The 21,057-nt window shown below is 22.1% G+C and overlaps 2 protein-coding genes across 4 annotated transcripts; one reads left to right on the top strand and one right to left on the bottom strand.

Moving 5' to 3' along the window:
- The first annotated feature begins 128 nt into the window (after window positions 1-128).
- LOC122507472 (DNA repair and recombination protein RAD54-like) lies at window positions 129-18,797 on the top strand. Of its 3 annotated transcripts, XR_006302120.1 has the most exons (12): window positions 129-364; window positions 3,027-3,233; window positions 3,324-3,514; window positions 3,585-3,787; window positions 7,414-7,856; window positions 7,931-8,192; window positions 8,397-8,559; window positions 10,615-11,020; window positions 11,107-11,270; window positions 14,017-14,215; window positions 14,837-14,886; window positions 18,173-18,797. XR_006302120.1 is itself a non-coding variant. In XM_043620201.1 (11 exons), the coding sequence occupies exons 1-10, from the start codon at window positions 362-364 to the stop codon at window positions 14,210-14,212; spliced, it is 2,238 nt and encodes a 745-aa protein (XP_043476136.1). In that variant the 5' UTR covers window positions 129-361; the 3' UTR covers window positions 14,213-14,215; window positions 18,173-18,797. The 3 variants fall into 3 exon arrangements, 2 of the variants coding, with proteins under 2 accessions (XP_043476136.1, XP_043476135.1); XM_043620201.1 differs by lacking the exon at window positions 14,837-14,886; XM_043620200.1 differs by lacking the exons at window positions 14,837-14,886; window positions 18,173-18,797 and having other exon boundaries at window positions 14,017-14,699.
- LOC122507473 lies at window positions 18,254-19,156 on the bottom strand. Its single transcript, XM_043620202.1, has 3 exons — window positions 19,041-19,156; window positions 18,824-18,940; window positions 18,254-18,748 (listed from the first exon to the last, which is right to left on the bottom strand). Exons 1-3 carry the CDS (start codon window positions 19,119-19,121, stop codon window positions 18,254-18,256), a joined length of 693 nt encoding a protein of 230 aa, XP_043476137.1. The 5' UTR covers window positions 19,122-19,156.
- Between the last annotated feature and the right edge of the window lie 1,901 nt (window positions 19,157-21,057).

The raw sequence follows: 21,057 nt of genomic DNA, 5'->3' as shown, positions 1-21,057 counted from the left end.
TCAACTATTTACAATTGTTTCTGGCTCTTACGGAAGTCATAACATCAAGGCTGGCACGTAACACGCATTGAGGTCTTTTTTTCACCCATTGTAGAAGCTCCGTTATACTTGGAGCCAACTTCACGGCACTCAACCGACTTTTATTACAAACAAAACAGTGCAAAACAAAAAGTGTGTTCGTTCTTGTGTTGTTAGTTATTTTTGTATCTAATAATTGCACTTTCCTTAAGTTTATATGATATTTATGTATGAAATTATGACTACCTAGAGTGGGAAATATTTTTATTCTTCAAATTGAAGTGATATTCAATGAATTAATGGAGGAATCTTTTTCGTTTGTCTACTAACCTCAAAATTCAAAATGGTTTGTATTATTCGTATTATTTTACAATTGAAACAAAAATTGAATATTTTTAATCTTTGAAAAGTGGTGTTAATTATAGTAAACAGAAAATTTAATATAATACAAAGTAATTTTTTCTCTAACTCTGATGACATACGATCTTCTTTAATAAAAAACTATTTCATTTATGAATATTAAAAAATGTGTGACTAAAACTTCGAAAAATGTAATTTATTATTAATTATTAAATGAACAATTTCACGTGAACTAATCTAATCAAAAACTAATCTAATTAATTCATATTTGAATTAATATAATTTCTACAAAAATTAAAGAATTTCAATTTTTCTATAATTAATTTTGTATATTTTTCTGTACTTTTCAATACTAAAACATTATTTTTAAAAACATTTACTGACTCCTTCTTTTTTAAAAATCAATTTTATTTTTCAATGTTCACAAACAATAAGTACCCTTTTTCATTTTTTTAAAATCATTTTTCTTGGCAAAAAGGTAATTTTTTCCAATAAATTATGTAAAGTTCGAAAATGGGAAAACAATAGATTATTTTCATAAATATTAAAATTCATCGTAGGATTTTAATTATTTTTAATAAATTTCATACAATTTTACAGGAGTTACTCAAAAAATTTAATTATTTTTAAAAATTTGATTCCAATTCTTCGAAAAAATCAATGATTTAAAAAAATGTTTTTTTCATATTCTTTGAAAGAATTCAATTATTTACAAAAATATTAGAATTTTTTACAGGAATTCAATTATTATCAAATATTTTAATAAAATTATTCCCGAAAATTTTATTATTTTGAGGCATTTTAGTAAACTTTATTGAAAAATTCAATTATTTTTATAAATAACAATGTTCATTACAAGAATTAACTTATTTTAAAAAGTAATCAAATTCTTCGAAGAAATTCAATTATTTATCAAAATTTTAACGAATATCTCGTCAAGAATTCAATTATCTTTATAAATAAGTAGCGAAATTTTTCACCAAAATTTCAATTATCTTTAAAAATTTAAATAAATTTTTTTGCACAATTTCAATTATCGAAAAATTCAATTATTTTTACAAATAGTTTTCCACAAAAATTCAATTATTTAAAATATAATTTTCATGATATTTATTATCTTTCGAAAAAATTAATTATTTAAAACAATGTTTATAAAATTCTTATAAAGAATTCAATTATTTTCAAAAATACCAAAATTTTTCTCAGAAATTCAATTCTTTTTAAAACATTTTAATAAAAGTTTTCGCAATAATTCAATTATTTTTATAAATAATAAAATTCTTTTCAGGAATTCAATTATTTTTGAAAATTTTAATATAATTCTTAGCAACTTTTTCAATTATTTTCATAAATGATAAAAATCATCGCAGGATTTCAATTATTTTTAATACAATTTTACAGGACTTGCTTAAAAAATGTAATTATTGTTAAAAATTTGATTTCAATTCCTCGGAAAAAATCAATTATTTACAAAAATATTAAAATTTTTCACAGGAATTCAATTATTCTCAAATTAATATTTTAATAAAATTGTTCGAAAGAAATCAATTATTTTAAATACAGTTGTACTTAAATTTTTTTGAAATTATTCAATTATTTTTTTAGATTTAAATAAAATTCTTCCCGAGAATTCAATTATTGACAAAAATAATTCTTCGAAAAAATTCAATTACGTCAAAAATTTTAATGTAATTCTTTGTAAAATTTAACTATTTTCAAAAACTTTTCGCAATTCAATGATTTTCATTATTTACTATTTTCATAAAATTTTCAAACAGAATTCAATTAATTAAAAAATATTTTTTGCAAAAATCTTCGTAGGAATTCAATTATTTTTCATGAATAATAAAAATTTCATTTGCATAAAATTAGTCGAAAGAAATCAATTATTTAAATAAAATTCTTTTTAAGTATTAAATTATTTTTCTAAATATTTAAATTCTTTCGTAAATAATAAAATTCGTTATTTTTAAAAAATTAGTAAAAAATCAGGAAAATAAAATATAGAATGGAATTTTTGTCAGTTTTGTAAAGTGTCTTAAACCAATTTTTTTGGCCGTTAAGTTTAATTTTGCGAAAGCTATTTTTTTTTACTATTTTTTTAGTTTAAAAAAACTACTTTTTGCTTTTTTTAAAAATTTTATTGAGTGCGAAGTCTGAAAGAATTAAATTTTTGATAAAAATGCGAATTTTTCTGCTTTAATAATTGTGATTAATTCTCTAAATTCTAACTTAATTTACATTTTATATATAGATCAATCGATTCATCTTGATGCAAAGAATAATATTTTATTAATGTTAAATTTAATATCCATCTTTAAAAATTTAATTCAAAATAAATTCAAAAAAAAATTTTTCTGATGATTTTTAGAAATCTTTGTGTCTATTTTGAGATATTTATATACCTATGATAAACATTCCTGTATAGAGAAAAATTTGTTTAAACCATTTTTAAAAAATTAATAAATCAAACGACTACAAAATTTCCTCCACGAGGAAGCAAAATGAAATTTAAATACACATTTATAATACAAAAACTTAAAATATCAATATTGAGATGAAATTTTAAATTCTGTATTTTGAAAAGGATTTTAAAATTTTCTTAATAGAATAATTACTTTAATTAAAATGTAAAATGTAATTTAAAGATAAGACACTTCGCCCCGAGTCAGAGGGGCAAGCGTCCACTCGTTTCGGACAATTGTAATGAGCTGCCTTTCGTGAAACCTGCGACAATCATAGTACAGAAGGAGAAACGTAGCAGAAAAACAAAGGAAGTTGTTATTAAAGAACTCAAGCCGCTACTTCTTTCTGATCAAGATCTCCACGCTACACAAGAAGTTATATCCGAACATGTAAGACGATTGTTTTTTTTTTGACAAATCAAATACCAAATCTGTCGAATTCGTTAATTAATATTTTGTCATTTCTCCAATAATTTAAAGGAACTCAGAGTTCGGAAACTTTTAAGTAAACCATTTAAAATTCCAATTCCCGGCTATGAACTCTCGGGTCGTTCTCTGGGTTTTCGATTATCAGGTCCTAGAAGAGCTCTACACGATCCTGATGAGGCGAATGCTTTGGTCGTTTATGTTCCACCTGAAATATCCGAACACGATAAAATAAAACTCGATGCGTAAGTTTTCTTTTTCTCTTTTTAATATTGTAAAAAAAAGTATCATATTCAAAGGAGAAATTATTTTCAGAAATAAGCAATTGGTACATGTAGTGGTGGATCCTTTGCTGTGCAACATTCTGCGGCCACATCAGAGGGAAGGCGTCAAGTTTATGTACGAATGTGTCACTGGAGTTCGTATAGAGGATGCTTACGGATGCATAATGGCCGATGAAATGGGTCTCGGTAAAACGTTACAGTGTATAACACTTTTGTGGACTCTTTTGAAACAGGGTAATTGGAATATTACATTTTTCCTTAGTCTCTAATTATCTTTATTGATAATAAAATTTAGGGGTCAGTTCAGCCAAAAATGTCTAAAGTTGGCTGCTTGATAATTTAAAAAAAACCTGGAATTAGTGTATAATATTCTAGTGTACCTACAATCTGATTTTGATTTAAGATTTTTTTTTATATTTGTAATATAAATAAATTAGACACGCAATTTCTTGAATAATTTTTAGAGAGAATCAGAATATTCTTTAGGGACAGGGAAAGAGTCAAAATTCTGTCTAGAAATCAGGGAAAAACAAAATCAAATTTCTGAGGCAACTATGAAGAAATTTTTTTGGAAAACTGCTAATAGCAAATATAATTTGGTTTTATTAAATAGGAGAAATAATTCTCTGAAAAGAGCCTTACATTGGTAATTATTTTCAAGGGGGATCGTTTTCAGATAAAATGCCTGATATATTAATTTCAGGTTTTTTGAACGCAGGGCTCAAACTAGGTCCGTAAATTCCGCCAAGGTCCGTAAATTTGCTTGAAGTCCGTAAAAAAAGAAAAAGAACGAAAAAGTTCGTAAATTGTACAATATAATTTGGAGAATTTTTAACACATTACAAATGATTGGAGAAATTCAATTATTTTTAAAATTAATAAAATTATTCGCAAAATTTCAATTATTTTCGAAAATTTTAATAAAATTCTTGGAAAAATTTCAATTATTTTCGAAAATTTTCTTCAATTCAATGATTTTCAATATTTACTATTTTAATAACATTATTCAACAGAAGACAATTATTAAAAAAAAATTTAATAAAATTCTACGCAAACATTTAATTATTATTGTAAATAATAAACATGTTACTGGAATTCAATTATGTATTTATAAATTTTTTATTTTCTTCGCAATAATTACATTATTTTCATAAATAATACAAATTTTTACAGAGATTCAATTGTTTTCATAAATAATAAAAATAAAAATTTGTTGAGAAAATTTTTTATGCGAATTCAATTTAAAAAAAACATTCAATTATTTTTTTGAAAAATTTTAATTTTAATTCTTTTGAAATCAGATAACTTTTTAATACCTACTTATTTAATTATTGAAAAAAATGGATTTATAGCAGAATTTTAGTTAAAAAGACAAAAAAGAATTTAATTTTGGTGAAGTTACAAATGATTACAAAAATACAATTATTTTCGAAAATTTTAATAAAATTCTTGGAAAAATTTCAATTATTTTCGAAAATTTTCTTCAATTCAATGATTTTCAATATTTACTATATTAATAAAATTTTTTAAAAGAAGACAATTAAAAAAGAAGTTTAATAAAATTCTACACAAACATTTAATTATTTTTGTAAATAATAAAAATTTTACAGAAATCCAATTATTTACAAATTTTTTTTATAAATTTCCTTGCAATAATTAAATTATTTTCATAAATAATACAATTTTTTTAAATTTTTCTATTATTTTTATAAATAATAAAACTCATTTTAGAATTTCAATTATTTTTTATACAATTTTAATCGAATTTCTCGAAAAATGTAATTATTCTTAAAAATTTTATTAAAATTCGTCAAAAGAGTTCAATTATTTAAAAATTTTGTTTTTAAAATTTTTTATGAGAATTTAATTATTCAATGAATTATTTGTTTTTGTATTTAAATAATTTAATTCTCTTAGAATTTTTTAACAAAAATTTATTTAAAAATAAAATTTTAGTTAACATTTCAGAAAATTCAATATTTTAAAAAAATTTTTGATAAAATTCAAAGCAAGAATTTAATTGTTTTCATAGAAATTGAAAATCATCTAAGAATTTTATTTATTTTTAATACTATTTTAAATTATTTAATCGAAAAATTCAATTATTTTCAAAAATAAAGTTTTCCAAGAGAATTCAATTAGTTAAAAGAAAATTTTCATAATACAGTAGAACCTCGGTTATCCGAGCCTCGATTATCCGAGATTCCAGATTATCCGAGGCACTAAACATGCTCGGATAATGCGGAATAACTCGGATAAAACGGATCGAGCGACTAAATTTGGAAAATAAATTTTACAAAACCACTATTTGTGATCATTGCATTTAAAATTTCGTCCATTTTTGTCATTTAATATTATTCTAACACTTTAAACACATGAAAAATAATTTAAAATTTTTAAATTTTCATTGGTTCCGTGTTATCCGAGTTTTCGATTATCCGAGGTACCTCTTCCCCACATTACCTCGGATAATCGAGGTTCTACTGTATTTAGTATATTTCAAAATAATTAATTATTTAAAACAATGTTTATAAAATTCTTCTGAAGAATTTAATTATTTTCTAAAATAACAAAATTTTTGACATAAATTTAATTCTTTTTAAAAAATTTCAATAACATTTTCCGCAACAATTCAATTATTTTCATAAATAATAAAATTCTTGTGATGAATTCAGTTCAATTCAAATAATAAAATTCATCACAGAAAATCAATTATTTCTAATACAATGTTACAGGAATTGTTCAAAAAATTTAATTATTCTTAAATTTTTTATTTCAATTCCTCTAAAAAAGAAATATTAAAAAAAATGTTATTTTAAAATTCTTTGAAAGAACTCAATTATTTACAATTTTTCACAGGAATTCAATTATTTTTAAATTTTTTAATAAAATTCTTCCCAAGAATTCAATTCATAAATAATAAAATTTATTGCAGGATTTCAATTATTTTTAATACAATTTTAATCAAATTCCTCGAAAAATGTAATTATTCTTAAAAATTTTATTGAAATTCGTCAAAAGAATTCAATTATTTAAAACTTTGTTTATAAAATAAAAATCTTTCTGAGAATTCAATTTTATTCAATAAATTATTTACTTTTACATTTAAATAATTAAATTGTCATAAAATTTTGTAATAAAAATTGATTTAAAAATGAATTTAATTTTAAATTTTAGATAATAATTGAATATTAGAAGCGTCATAGTGTGAATTTTTTAAAAATAATTGAATTTTTAAAAGGTTTCATATTAAAATCTCTAAAAATCTTAATTTTTCATACTTTTAACTAACAATACCGCAGAATTTATTTTTTTAAAAGTTTAATTGTATTTTTTCTTGAAATTATTGGTAGTTTTTATTTTCTAATATATATTTAATGAAGAATTTCCGAATAATCGAGTTTTTTTAAAATTGAACAGTAAACAAACGGACTTGAAAATTTTCAGAGAACTTTTTCAAAACTTTTTAAATATAATTGATTTAAAAAAGAATTTTAATTAAAAATTGTAACAATATTCTTGTGATATCCAATAATGATTTGATCACTCGGTCATCTTTAGTTTTTTATCATAAAACGAGTCTTATCGATATTATTATTATCGATCGATATTTTCTTGTTTTATAGAAATGAAGAAATTTAATTTATATTTTTAAGTAAAAAATGTTCTCTTATTTGACTTGGGTTGGTTTTATTTTTTTCAGTAAGTGTTCCGTAATTTTTAATTTTTAGTCCGTAAAATCCGTATTTTTAATTATTTTCACTGGTTCGAGCCCTGTTTAAGTTTATCGAGTAACCAGCTTTGAACTATTTTCGCTTAACTCTTTTTTAGAAAAAATTGTATGATTTTCTCTTTTTCAGGCCCCGAAGCAAAACCCTTAATCGAAAAAGCAATAATAGTATCTCCAAGTTCTCTTGTGAAAAACTGGTACAACGAAATCTTCAAATGGCTGAACAACAGAGTGAAACCCCTCGCGATCGACGGGGGCAGTAAGAACGACATAGACGCAAAGCTCAGAGGTTTCATGAAGACATACGGACGAAGATGCGCAAATCCAATTCTCATTATTAGTTACGAAACATTTCGTATGCACGCTCACGTGCTACATGAAGACGAAGTCGGCCTCGTCCTTTGCGACGAAGGTCATCGTCTCAAAAATTGCGAGAACCAAACGTATCAAGCTCTGATGGGTATAAAGGCAAAGCGAAGAGTACTTCTTAGTGGAACCCCAATTCAGAATGATCTTCTCGAGTATTTCTCCCTCATTCAGTTCGTAAATCAAGGATTACTTGGATCTGCGCAGGTAAACAAAATTCTGTCATGGAAAAAATCGACTCGCACTAAACGAGAGATGAGTAAAAATTGAATTCTTTTCAGGAATTTAGAAAAAAATTCGAAAATCCAATTCTTCGCGGTCAGGATGCAATGGCAAGTGATAAAGAGCGGGCATTGGCTCAGGAGAGATTGGCAGAGTTGGTGGCAGTTGTCAATAAGTGTCTTATCAGAAGAACTAGTGCTCTGCTTTCCAAATATTTACCTTTGAAACATGAATTGGTTGTTTGTATAAAAATGAGCGCTTTACAGAATCAGCTTTACAAGAACTTTATCAAAAGTGATAGTATTAAGAGATCAATGCAAGGTAATTTCTATGCTTATTGTTAACAAACAATTGCGGTAATCTGAACAGTTGTTGTTACCATTCTCTAATTTAATGTTTATTTATTTATTTATTTATTCATTTATTCATGACATAAACGGGTTACAATTAAGACCCTTTAAGATTTACATAAATATAAAGCAAATATACATAAATATATTTACATTTAATGTTGGATTTTTTCAGAAAAAGAAAACGTCAAAAATGGAAAAAGCATTACTGCTTTGTCTGCAATAACACTCTTAAAAAAGTTGTGCAATCATCCCGATTTAGTTTATGAGAAAATTAAAGAGAACTCGGAAGGATTTGAAGGAGCTTCAAAATTACTGCCGGCAAATTACAGTACAAAGTAAGATTATTTATTCTTCACTAAAAATTAATATTTTTAGAAAGGTATGTCCTTGAAATTATCCTAAAATTATCTTTAATTTAACAACAAAATATTTACATCTTTCTTATCTTGCTAATAAATTGAATTTATGCCATGAATTTTATTATTCATGAAAGAATTTAAATATTTATAAAAATAATTTATTTCTTGACAAGAATTGTATAAAAAATTTTAAATAATTGATTTCTTTCGACTAGTCTTATGCAAATTCTAATTAAATAAATAATTGAATTTTCCTGAGAAATTTTTATTATTCATGAAAATTATTATTCATAATTTTTATTATTCCATTCTTACTAAGATTTTTACAAACAATTTTTTTTTAATAATTAAATTTTACGAAGAATTCTATTAAAATTTCTGAAAATAATTGAATTTTATTATTTATGAAAATAATTGAATTTTATTATTTATGAAAATAATTGAATTCTTGTGAACGATTTTATTAAAATTTTTGTAAATAATTGAATTTCCAAGAAGAAATCTATTACTTTTAAAATTAATTGAATTCTTCTGATAATTATTGTTATTAATGAAAATAATTGAATTTTGCAAAGAATTTTATTAAAATGCCTCAAAATAATTTAATTTCTGGGAATAATTTTGTTATTTATCGAAATAATTGAAATATTTTGAAGAGTTATTTATGTAAATGATTGAATTCTTGGGAAGAATTTTATTAAAGTCTAAAAGAATAATTGAATTCTTCCAAAAAATTTTTAAAAGACACTACTAAATAATTGATTTTTTAGAGGAATTGAAATCAAATTTTTAAGAATAATTACATTTTTTTAGCAATTCCTGTAAAATTGTATTAAAAATAATTGAAATCCTGCTATGAATTTGATTATATTTATGAAAATAATTTAATAATTGTTTAAAATTTTATTAAAATTTTCAAAAATAATTGAATTCCTGAGAAGATTTTTATTATATATATGAAAATAATTGAATTTTTTGCTAAAAATTTTATTAAAATGTTTTAATAAAATTGATTTTCAGTGAAAAATTTTGCTGTTTTTGAAAATAATTGAATTCTTAAAAAGAATTTTATTAACAAATTAAATAATTAATTTTTTAAATTAAATAATAAATTAATATAATTAAATAATAATTAAATAATAAATAATTGAATTCTTGCTTAGAATTTTATACAAAATTTTTTTAAAAATTCAATTTCCGTGAAAATGTTATTATTAGTTAAAGCAATTGAATTGTATAGAATTGTATAAAAATTTTGGTTAAATAATTGATTTTTTCGTAAGTTTTTTGAAAATTAATTTAATTTAATTAAATTAATTGAATTTTGGATGAATTTTATCAATATTTTTTTAAATAATTGAATTCTTTTGCGAAATTTGACGAAAATACTAGATTTTGAAAATAATTGAATTTGGAATATTTTTTGAAAACAATTGAATCGTTTTAAAGAATTTGGTTATAATTTTTGAGAATAGTTTTTTGATTTCTAGTGTTAGCGAATTTAAAGTAGTGGGAATTCTCAAAAAAAAAAAAAAAAAAAAAATAGAAATAGTAGCTTTTAGTGTCAGAAATCGAAAAAAAGTACCCAAATAATAGCATAACGTGAAAGAAGTAGTAAATAGTAGGTTTTAGTAGATGATTGCGAAGCCTGACTACTACTTCTTCAAAAGAAGACCTGGAAAAAGTTAATTTGGTTCTTTAGAAGTTCTTAAATTATTTTTTCAAGCATTACTGAATATTGGAAATCGGTGCTATTTCGCTCTTTGTGGGTTAATTCGCTTATTGATTTATTTTCTTCAAATTAGCTTTTAACTAGAATTAAATTAAATTTTTACTAATTTAAAATTTTTACTTTTTAATAAAAGTTTCGAACTTCATTTCATGGTTAAAAAGAAGCAGATAAGTCTGTGAGCGAATTTATCAGTAATGAGGGAAATAACCCCGCCTTAATAATTGATTGATTTATTATTTATTTATTAATAATTAATAATTTAAGCAAGTAAATAATGGAAAATCCACATTGTCTTTCAGAGAAGTGCAGCCCGAATTATCTGGAAAGCTGATGGTGCTCGACTGTCTCTTGGCTTCAATTAAATCAACAACCACCGATAAAATTGTCCTCGTCTCCAACTACACCCAGACGTTGGATCTTTTCGAAAAACTGTCCCACAAACGAAGTTATCGCTATGTGAGATTGGACGGTTCAATGACAATAAAGAAGAGAGCGAAGATTGTAGAATCCTTCAACGATCCCAACAGTTCGGACTTCATCTTCATGCTGAGTTCAAAAGCCGGCGGTTGTGGTTTGAATTTAATTGGCGCAAATCGTCTTGTCATGTTCGATCCAGACTGGAATCCGGCGAACGACGATCAAGCCATGGCTCGCGTTTGGAGAGACGGACAGAAAAAGCCCTGTTTCGTTTATCGCTTTCTTTGCGTGAGATTTTACAATTTTTTTACATTTATCTAAGACCAAAGTCATTCAAGAAAAAAGTGGTTTATTTTATTATTTGTCTTTTTTAGACTGGTACGATTGAAGAGAAGATTTTCCAGCGACAGGCTCACAAGAAGGCTTTGAGTTCGACTGTCGTCGATCAGGACGAAGACGTAGCTCGACACTTTACTCTTAGCGATTTAAGAGATCTTTTCAGATTAGAGGAAAATACTATTTCTGATACTCATTCCAAGTAAGTGGACATTTTTTTTTATTTTATCTACGGACTTAGAGTTGAATGAAAAAATTAATTTTCTAGTAATCTAAAATTTAAATTATCCTAATTTAATTTATTTCAATATTACAATTTCAGAGTTACTGCAAAAATTTTATTTTATTTTTCCCTGAAGGTTCCATAATTTATAAACAAACTTTTTTGAATTTTAGAAGAATTGCGTTTACAATTGTTATTAATAATTTATGTACATATCTCTATTTTTCTAAAAGCTGGTAAAGTTGTGAAAAAAATGACAGAGATTACGTCAATTTTTCTGTTAGATATAGAAAAAAAGTATTAATTTGCGTGCTTGTCTTAATTATTCAATTTCTTAGAAGCTAAAAAATTAACATTTTTCAACTTTCATGGACTCATTTTTATAATTATTTAATATAGAATTTAATTTATTTATCGATATTTTCGTAAATAATTTTCTTTCTAATTTATTTAATTTTTAAAAATTATTTTTTTGTTGCAAAAGTATTTCTTAATTTTCCGAAATTTTATGATTTGACTTTCCCGGCTTGCACCTGGTAAGAATAAAGAACCTGGTAAGTAAATTGAATTCTTTATTAAATAGTGATTGAAATGAGTCCAAGAACGTTAAAAAATGTTAATTAGCTTCGAGAAAATTGAATAATTAGAAAAGTATGTAAAATCAATATTTTTTCATATATGTATATCTAACAGAAAAGTTGACGTAATCTCTTCTACTAGGTGTCACTTTTTTCATAATTTTACTAGTTTTAAGGGAAAAAAGTAGAGAAAATTTTTATTCTTTTTCTTTTCTACGCTTAATACTTTTTACACTATAATAAAAAGGAGTGTCATTTTTTCATAATTTTATTTGCTTTTAGCAAAAAAATAAGAGTATTTTTATTCATTCAATGAAATATTTTTTAATGAAAAATTTTTATTTCAATTCTGCTGAAATTAGTTTAAATTTTAAAAGTTTTAACGCAATTCATTGAAAAAATTCAACTATCAGAACATCAATTATTTTCAGAAATTTAAAAAAAAAATTCTTGTCAATGTTTCAATTATCTTTATAAATAGCAAAATTCTTCGCCAAAATTCAATTATATTCAGGAATTTTATTAAAATGAATTGCAAAATTCAATTATTTTCATAAATAACAATATTTATCAGAAGAATTCAATTATTTTCAAAATTAATAATATTCTTCGCAGAAATTGAATTATTTTCAAAAAATCTAAAAAATATTGTCCTCAATATTTCAATTATTTTCGTAAATTAACAGCAAAATTCTTCTACAAAATTTAATTATTTTCACGAATTTTACTAAAATTTATTGAAAAATTCAATAATTTTCATCACAAGAATTTAATTATTTTCAAAAAATTTAATAAAATTCATGGTAAATTTTCGATTATTTTCATAAATTTTATAATTTCTTTCGGAGATTTAATTATTTTCATAAATAATAAATGTATTCGGAGGCAGTCATATTCGCCGAAAAAATTGAATTATTTTAAAATTTGTTGCCAAATTTCTTAATGAGAATTCAATTTTGAGAAACATTCAATTATTCAATAAATTATTTACGTTTATATTTAAATAATTGAATTCTCGTAGAATTTTGTAATCGAAATTTCTTTAAAAATTAATTTCAATTAAAGTTATAGATAATATTTGAATTTTGGAAAAGTTACTAATAATGGCAATTGTTAGAAATAATTCAATTTAGTAAAGATTTCAAATTAAAATCTTTGATAATCCGAATTTTTCATTCTTTTAATTGAAAATTCTATGGAACTAATTTTTTTCGAAAATCTTAATCAAAATTTTTAAAAATTATTTCAAGTTTTTATTTTCTGATGTACATTTAATTGAAGAATTTCCGAATAATTGAAATTTCACGTGAAATTGAATTGTAAGCAAATGGATTTAAAAATTCTCAAAGTAGAACTTTAAAAAAATAAAATGATTAAAAATAATTTATTTAAAGTAGAAGAAGATAATGATTGAATTGAAATTATCTTTAATTATTATAAGTTATTGACTTTCAAAAGGTTTGAATTTGAAAGTTTTGAAAATCTTAATTGCCATGGAGAAATAATAAGGATTAAATTTTTATTTGAAAATGAAGTTATTTTTGTTTTCGAATAATGCAACAAAGCGAAATTTTGATATAAAAAATACTAAACTTTAAAAAAACTCATGTGAAACTTGGTATAATTATATCAAATATCAAGAATTTTAATATAACTTTACTAAATTTCATATTATTCCTTTCACTGTTTAGTATTTTCTATGTCAAAATTTCGGTTTGTTGCACTTTTTCCCCAAATTGTAAAATATTTTTACAAAATTTAATATATATTTTCTCTCCGTGTGAATGAATATAATAGAAAATGTTTTTGAGTATTTAATAATTTTTAGAGTGAATCAGAAAATTCTTTTGGGTCATGGAAATAGTCAAAATTTTGTCTCCTATAGTAATCAGGGAAAAGTCAGGGAAAATCAAAATTAAATTTTTGTGGCAACCCTGATTATTTAAAAAGTAAAAAAAAAATTCTAAAATGAAAATCAAATGTCTTTAACAATTTAATGATATTGCTAAATGGCTAATAAAATAGTAATCGGAAATTTAAAATCATAAAAAGTATTTAATTTTTTGAATAATTGTTTTTCAGTAAATTGAAAAAATAGAATTATTTTCGAATGAAGAAATTGAATAATTTGAATTTACTAATTTCAGATTTAAATGCAAGAGATGTGTGAACGGAGTGGAAGTAAAAGGACCTCCAGAAAATTCTGACTGCACATCCGATCTATCGGATTGGAGGCATTCCCACACTCCGAAACATTTGCCAGACATACCTCTTCGACAGTGTTGGTCCAGTGGCATTTCTTTTGTCTTTCATCATCGTTCTCATGAACAAGTCACTACGTGACTGGTATGTTCCTTTTTCTGCTTCTATATACATGCGAAAGATTGAAATATATTTTTTCTAAATGCTATTTATTGACAAACAAAAAAATACAATGAGGTATGTTTATGTTTTTGTTCGATGAAAAAGATTCAAATTTTTTCCCTACAAAAAAAGTGTTTATTCGTCAGTTACGTTTATTTAATTTAATAAATTATAATTAGTAAAAAATATATCGATATTTGTTAGATTTATATATATACATATTACTCGTGAAAATTCTTAAGTTTATGTAGATACATATATGTATATATAAAAAAGAAACAAATTTAAAGTCCATTTTGTTTCAATTTATACTGACTTGATTCAATCAAGAAATACAGAAATTTCTCACTTTCGAAAAAATTAACAATAATAATTACAATCATTTAAATTGTTAACTGCCATAATCGATAATTGTAAATCTACTTTTCTTCGAAAATATTATTTACATTTTTCGAAAATTCTGAAATTGTTTGTTTATTCATTTACTGCATTAATTATTAAAATTTATCAAATTTAATAGTATTATTAATTTCAATTAATTAATTAATATTAATTTAATTAAATTAAATTTATTTTTCCGTAATGTTGAAATTTCTTTTTAAGGTGATTCATCCAAGAGAACGCAGAACGGTAGAAAAATAATTAATTAACATGTAAATAATTTAATTATTAATAGTATTTTCTAGAAAATTAAATATATCGATTTTCAAGAAGAAAATTTATAACCAAAACATTTTTTTGTTATGCAATTTCTTTCATATCTCTTCTGGGTGGTTCCACTTGAAACGATCACGTAAAAAATTTTATTTTCCAGGAATTACTTAAAACTCTGGTAAATTGTTGTTTTAGATAAAAGCAATAAAATACTAAAATATTAACTTTATTCAAAATTAATTGTGTAAATTATAGGGTTCGCAGTTATATCGTTTAAGTTTTAAGCGAAATTATTGATTTCGATTCCGTATCATTTCAATAAAACTTGACAGATTTCAATTTTTTATTGTGAATTTTAAAGCGTTTTTTGTGTACTTTTCAATACAAAACTCCTTTTTCGAAAAAAAATTATTTAGCCCCGCTTTTTTCAAAAATAAACCTTATTTTTCAATTTTTACAAAAAGTTACCCCTTTTTCTAATTTTTTATCATTTTCATTGGAAATCTGAAGTTTTCTTCAGTAAATTATGTAAATTTTAAAAAATGGTCAACAGTGGGTTTTCAACAAAAAAAAACCAAAATTTTCAAACACTTTTTGTTTATTTTTTGAAAACCCATTGTTGTCCAATTTTTTAAATTTAGACACATAATTAAATGTATTTTTATTATTATTTTAATTTTATTATTATTTTATTTTTATTTATTATTATATTATTATTTTTCCCAATAAATTATAATTTATTGGGAAAAATCTCAGCTTTCCATTAAAAATGAAAATTAACAATGTCCCTTAACATCTAATTTTTTTAATTGGATCAGTTCACGTGGAATTACTCTTCAATAGAATTTTGTAAAAATGATCATTTTTTAAAATATCAATAACTTCATTTTTAAATAAATATTTAATCGTTATTATAATTTTTTCAAATTTTCAAATATTTTAATTTGAAACCTTTTCAAAATTCAATTATTTCTAAAAATTCATGCTATAATTTTTGAATCAATTTTTATTAGAAAATTCTACGAGAATTCACTTATTTAAATACAAAAATAAATAATTTATTGAATAATTGAATGTTTTTAAATTTTTAATTCTTATAAAGAATTTTATCAACAAATTTTTAAATTAATTCAACTCTTTCGAAGAATTTTTATAAAATTTTCAAGAAAAATTGTATTTTTCGAAGAATTCATTAAAAATTGTATTACAAATTGTATTAAAAATAATTGAAATTCTGCGATTACTTTTATTTTATTTGAAAATAATTAAATTCTTTTGAAAAATTTTATTAAAATTTTCAAAAATAATTGAATTTTTGAGAAGAATTTTTTTTATTTTTTGAAAATAATTGAATTCCTAAGAAGAATTTTATTATTCATGAAAACAATTGAATTCTTTTAAACAATTTTATTAAAATTTTCAAAAATAATTGAATTTTTTAGAAGAAATATTTTTTGAAAATAATTTAATTCCTAAAAGAAGATTTTAATTATTTATGAAAATAATTGAATTCTTGCGGAGGATTTTACAATTCATAAAAATAATTAGTATTGTTTCAAAGAATTTTATCTGAATTTTTGATAATAATTGATAATAATTTTTTTTTTAAATTTCATCAAAATTGTCGAAAATAATTGAATTTAATCAAAAATAATTTAATTTTTGAGAAGAATTTTATTATTTATAAAAATAATTGAATTATTGCGAAAAATTTTATTATTTATGAAAATAATTGAATTATTGCGAAAAATTTTATTATTTATGAAAATAAATTAATTCTTCATAATAATTTTATAAACATTGTTTTAAATAATTAATTTTTTCGAAATATAATAAATATTATGAAAAATTTATTTTAAATAATTAAATTCTTGTGTAAAACTTCATTTATGAAAGTAATTGAATTTTTCGATAAATAATTGATTGAAAATAGTACCTATTAAAAATAATTTAAATTCCTCGATGAGTTATTTTTTATGAAAATAATTGAATTCTTGCTTAGAATTTTATGAAAATTTTTTTTAAAAAATTGAATTTCCATGAAAAATATTATTATCAGTGAAAGTAATTAAATTATTGTGAAGAATTGTATAAAAATTTAGTTAAATAATTGATTTTTTCGAAATTTTTTAGAAAATGTTATTTTAAATTAATTTAATTTCTGTGAAAATTTTATTATTTATAAAAATAATTAAATGTTTGCATAAAATTTTATTGAATTTTTTTTATATAATTGAAAATTGAAAATTTTTTTAAAAATAGTAGATATTGAAAATCAATGAATTGAGGAAAATTTTTGAAAGGAATTGAAATTTTGATATGAATTTTAGTAAAATTTTTTATAATAATTGAAATTTAGTAAAGAATTTTATTATTTAGGTATAAAGATAATTGGAATTTTGACGAGAATTTTTTTAAATTTTTTAATATAATTAAATTTCTGCGAAAAATTTTATTAAATTTGAAAACAATTGAATTTCTCCAATCATTTGTAATTTCTCCGAAATTCAATTTTTTTAGTGTTTTTAACTAAAATTGATCTATGAATCCATTATTTTTAATAACTAATTAAATATATATTAAAAAATTTAACTATTTTTTCAGAAGAATTTGAATTATTAAACTTTTTCAAAAATCATTAAGTTCTTTAAAATTTTTAATTAAATTAATTCAAAATCGAAATTTTCTAAAATTCTGAAATTGAAACCTTTTTAAGTTTATCTATTTACGAAAATTTTAAACGCAATTCTTTTAAAATTGAATTTTGAAATGTTTATGTAAAATTATTCATTAAATAATTTCTAGGTAATAATTTTATGACAATTCTTCAAGAATTAAGTTAAGAAACTATTGTCAGAAATAGAAAAAATTGAAGATTGTATTAGAATTCGTGGTAATTTTTATAGTTTACGAGGCAAACAAAAAAGATACAAAAATTGAGAATTTTCTTATGAATTCTGAAAATTAAATTTTTTCCAGTACTTTTAATAAAAATCCCCGACTTTTTCCTGATTTCCCTGACCTGTGACAGCCGTGTTATGTTTAAATATCCAAATAAAAATTAAAAACAGTTGACTTCATTCCGGCAACATAATCCGAAACAAAACAAAAATATTTTTGAATCTTATTTTAATTTCATAACAGTTCCTGCTCATAAACAAATAAATTTTATGGGTTTTAAATTGTTTTCTTGAAAATTGACACTTGTTCTCCAGAAATTACTATCTAATAATAATAAAATAAAAATTTTCTAAATATTAATTGAAAATGATTTTTCTTTTTAAGGTCTGCATTCCTTTGGATGAACTTGTTTTAGGGGGTGTCAAAGACTAGCCAACTGTTCGATAAAAGCTTCCATGGAAAAATTCAATCGACTTTGACATCCCTTCGAGTTGTTTTGTACAAAAAATATGATTTTTCTTTACCAAGATGTGGATTAAGGACTTTTTCCCCCGTCGTTTCATTCAAGGCAAGAATTTGCACACTATTGTTCATTCGACTTGTATCATTCATAATATTAACATTAATGTGATTTACGTACGTCAATTTATTTTTATTATCAGCAAAATCATTTTTCTCTAATTGAAAGTTTAAATTTGTTGAAATACTTTTGAATTTTGTTCCGTTGTTTGAAAATGTTTCTTTGTCATCTTGTGAAAATAACGTAGAGTTTATATTTTCTTTAATTGGCTCTTCTAAACTTCCAATTACCAGAAACATTTTGGCAAAATCGACAGATAGTCTGGATTTTTTCTTTTCAGAATTGCCATTTGTCGCATTATTTATGGTATTTTTACTATCTTCTGGAATTTCAACAAACTCGTCACTCTTTTCATTGAAATCTTCTGCCCCTTGTAAGACCTAAAAAGAAAATTCAATGTTCTGCAAAAATATATTATTTACTAAATATTATATTATTTAAAAAATACTCTCTACCTTTGGCTGCTTCCACTTTTGAAGTTGAATTATAAACGGAACGTTGCAGACTTTCTTACGAAGAGTTGATTTAGAATTGCGATTCATTCCATAATTCGTAGTCTCGTTCTTCTTTCTCTTTAATTTAGTTTCTATTATTTAACTAATTATTTAATAGGTTTACCAGAAAAAAATTAGAAAATAAAATAAAATAAACTACTTGTATAAATTTCTTTACCAAAAAATCCAATCTTGAGTTAGCAGCATTTTTATTTTTGACTGCAAAATTCCATTTTTTGTTGAAACTTAATTTTCCCATTTCTATAACTCTTCTACATTAAAAAAAAATTAATTGAAAGTCATCATTAATATCCACAAAGAAAAATAATACTTACAAGCTGATTATTAAAATACAAAGAAGAATTTTTATTTTTAATATTTTACGCTGACTTTTCATTTTTAATTCCAGTTTTTGTATGTTTTAGTTACAGTTTATTCGGAAATTGGTTTAGAAATTTAGTTATTGTATTTTTTTTAAATGTGGAATACGTAAAATTGACCGTTTACTAATAAAGAAGAAATGAGTCTTTATAAATAATAAACGTTACATTTTTTAATAAAATTTAGAAAAGGAATTTAGAAGAACACAATAACGTGAAACAATTCGCGCGCTTGAACTGAAACTTTTTCAGACGAAGTGATCTTTGCAGTTGATAACTCGATTGTTGTTGCAATGAAACCAAAATCAAATGAGAATGTTTAAAGCTTTTATCATACTTTTTATTTCAATTTATTTTTATAAATTTTATTCAATACATTCACAAAACTGACAAAAATCCCATTCCATATTTTTTATTTTAATGACTTTTTCCTAATTTACATAAAAAATATTTACTTCTTTCTTATCCTGCTAATAAATTAAATTCCTGCAACGAATTTTATTATTCACGAAGGAATTTAAATATATTTATAAAAATAATTAATTATGTTTTCGTTAATAATTAATGTTTTCGTTTAATTTGCCTTAATTTATAAAAATAATTTAATTCCTGCGAAGAATTTTATAAAAAACTTTAAATAATTCATTTCCTTCGACTAATTTTATGCAAATTCTAATTTCAATAATTGAATTCTTGAGAAATTTTTATTATTCATGAAAAGAATTGAATTCTTACGAAGATTTTTACAAAAAAATTTTTAAACAATTGAACTCTGATTAAAAGTTTTATGAAAATAGTAGATATTGAAAATCATTTAATATTGAATAATAATTAAATTTTACAAAGAATTCTATTCAAATTTTTGAGAATAATATTCAATGTTTGTGTGGCATTTTATTCAATTGTGTTTAAAATAATTGAAATTCTGTAAAGAATTTTATTATTTATGAAAATAATTGAATTCTTGCGAACTATTTTATTAGAATTTTTTTAAATAATTTAATTTCCAAGAAGAAATTTATTACTTTTAAAAATAATTGAATTCTTGTCATGAATATTGTTATTTATGAAAATAATTGAGTTTTGCAAAGAATTTTATTAAAATGCCTCAAAATTGAGGAATTGAAATCAAATTTTTAAGAATAATTAAATTTTTTGACCACTTCCTGTAACATTGTCTTAAAAATAATTAAATTCTTGAGAAGAATTTTATTAATAATGAAAATAATTGAATAGTTGTTGAGTATTTGATTAAAATTTTTAAAAATAATTGAATTCCTTAGAATAATTTTATTATTTGTGAAAATAATTGAATTCTTTGTTTATAAGTTTTTTAACATTTTTTTAAAAAAATTAAATTTACATGAAAATAGTTATTATTAGTGAAAGTAATTAAATTATTGTGAAGAATTGTATGAAAATTTTGTTAAATAATTGATTTTGTCGAAATTTGTTTGCAAATTCTATTCTAAATTAATTGAAATCCTGCGGTGAATTTTATTATTTATAAAAATATTTGAATAGTTGTCAAGAATTTTATTAAAATGCTTCAAAATAATTGAATTCCTGAGAAGATTTTTATTATTTATGAAAATAATTGAATTATTGCAAAAAATTTTATTAAATTGTTTAAAAAGAATTAATTTTCTGTGAAAATTTTTTTTTTTTAAGAATTTTATAAACATTGTTTTAAATAATTAAATTTTTCGAAATATAATAAATATTATGAAAAGTTTATATTAAATATTTGAATTCTTGAGGAATACTTTATTTGTGAAAATAATTGAATTTTTCGATTAATTAATTTAAAATAGT

This window comes from Leptopilina heterotoma, unplaced genomic scaffold (genome assembly GCF_015476425.1).
Source record: "Leptopilina heterotoma isolate Lh14 unplaced genomic scaffold, ASM1547642v1 Lhet_47, whole genome shotgun sequence".
Classification (NCBI taxonomy): Eukaryota; Metazoa; Arthropoda; class Insecta; order Hymenoptera; family Figitidae; genus Leptopilina; species Leptopilina heterotoma.
This window is presented reverse-complemented; position numbering and strand designations above follow the sequence as displayed.

What these genes read in the sequence shown, in the direction of transcription:
- LOC122507473 (XM_043620202.1), bottom strand. Translation starts at nt 19,121, where the DNA reads ATGGGAAAATTAAGTTTCAACAAAAAATGGAATTTTGCAGTCAAAAAT. An exon ending in ACTCAAGATTGGATTTTTTG is followed by an intron (nt 18,941 to 19,040) that starts GTAAAGAAATTT and finishes ACTAAATTAAAG; the next exon opens with AGAAAGAAGAACGAGACTAC. An exon ending in AAAAGTGGAAGCAGCCAAAG is followed by an intron (nt 18,749 to 18,823) that starts GTAGAGAGTATT and finishes TTTTCTTTTTAG; the next exon opens with GTCTTACAAGGGGCAGAAGA.
- LOC122507472 (XM_043620201.1), top strand. An exon ending in TCGTTTATCGCTTTCTTTGC is followed by an intron (nt 11,021 to 11,106) that starts GTGAGATTTTAC and finishes TGTCTTTTTTAG; the next exon opens with ACTGGTACGATTGAAGAGAA. An exon ending in ATTTCTGATACTCATTCCAA is followed by an intron (nt 11,271 to 14,016) that starts GTAAGTGGACAT and finishes TACTAATTTCAG; the next exon opens with ATTTAAATGCAAGAGATGTG.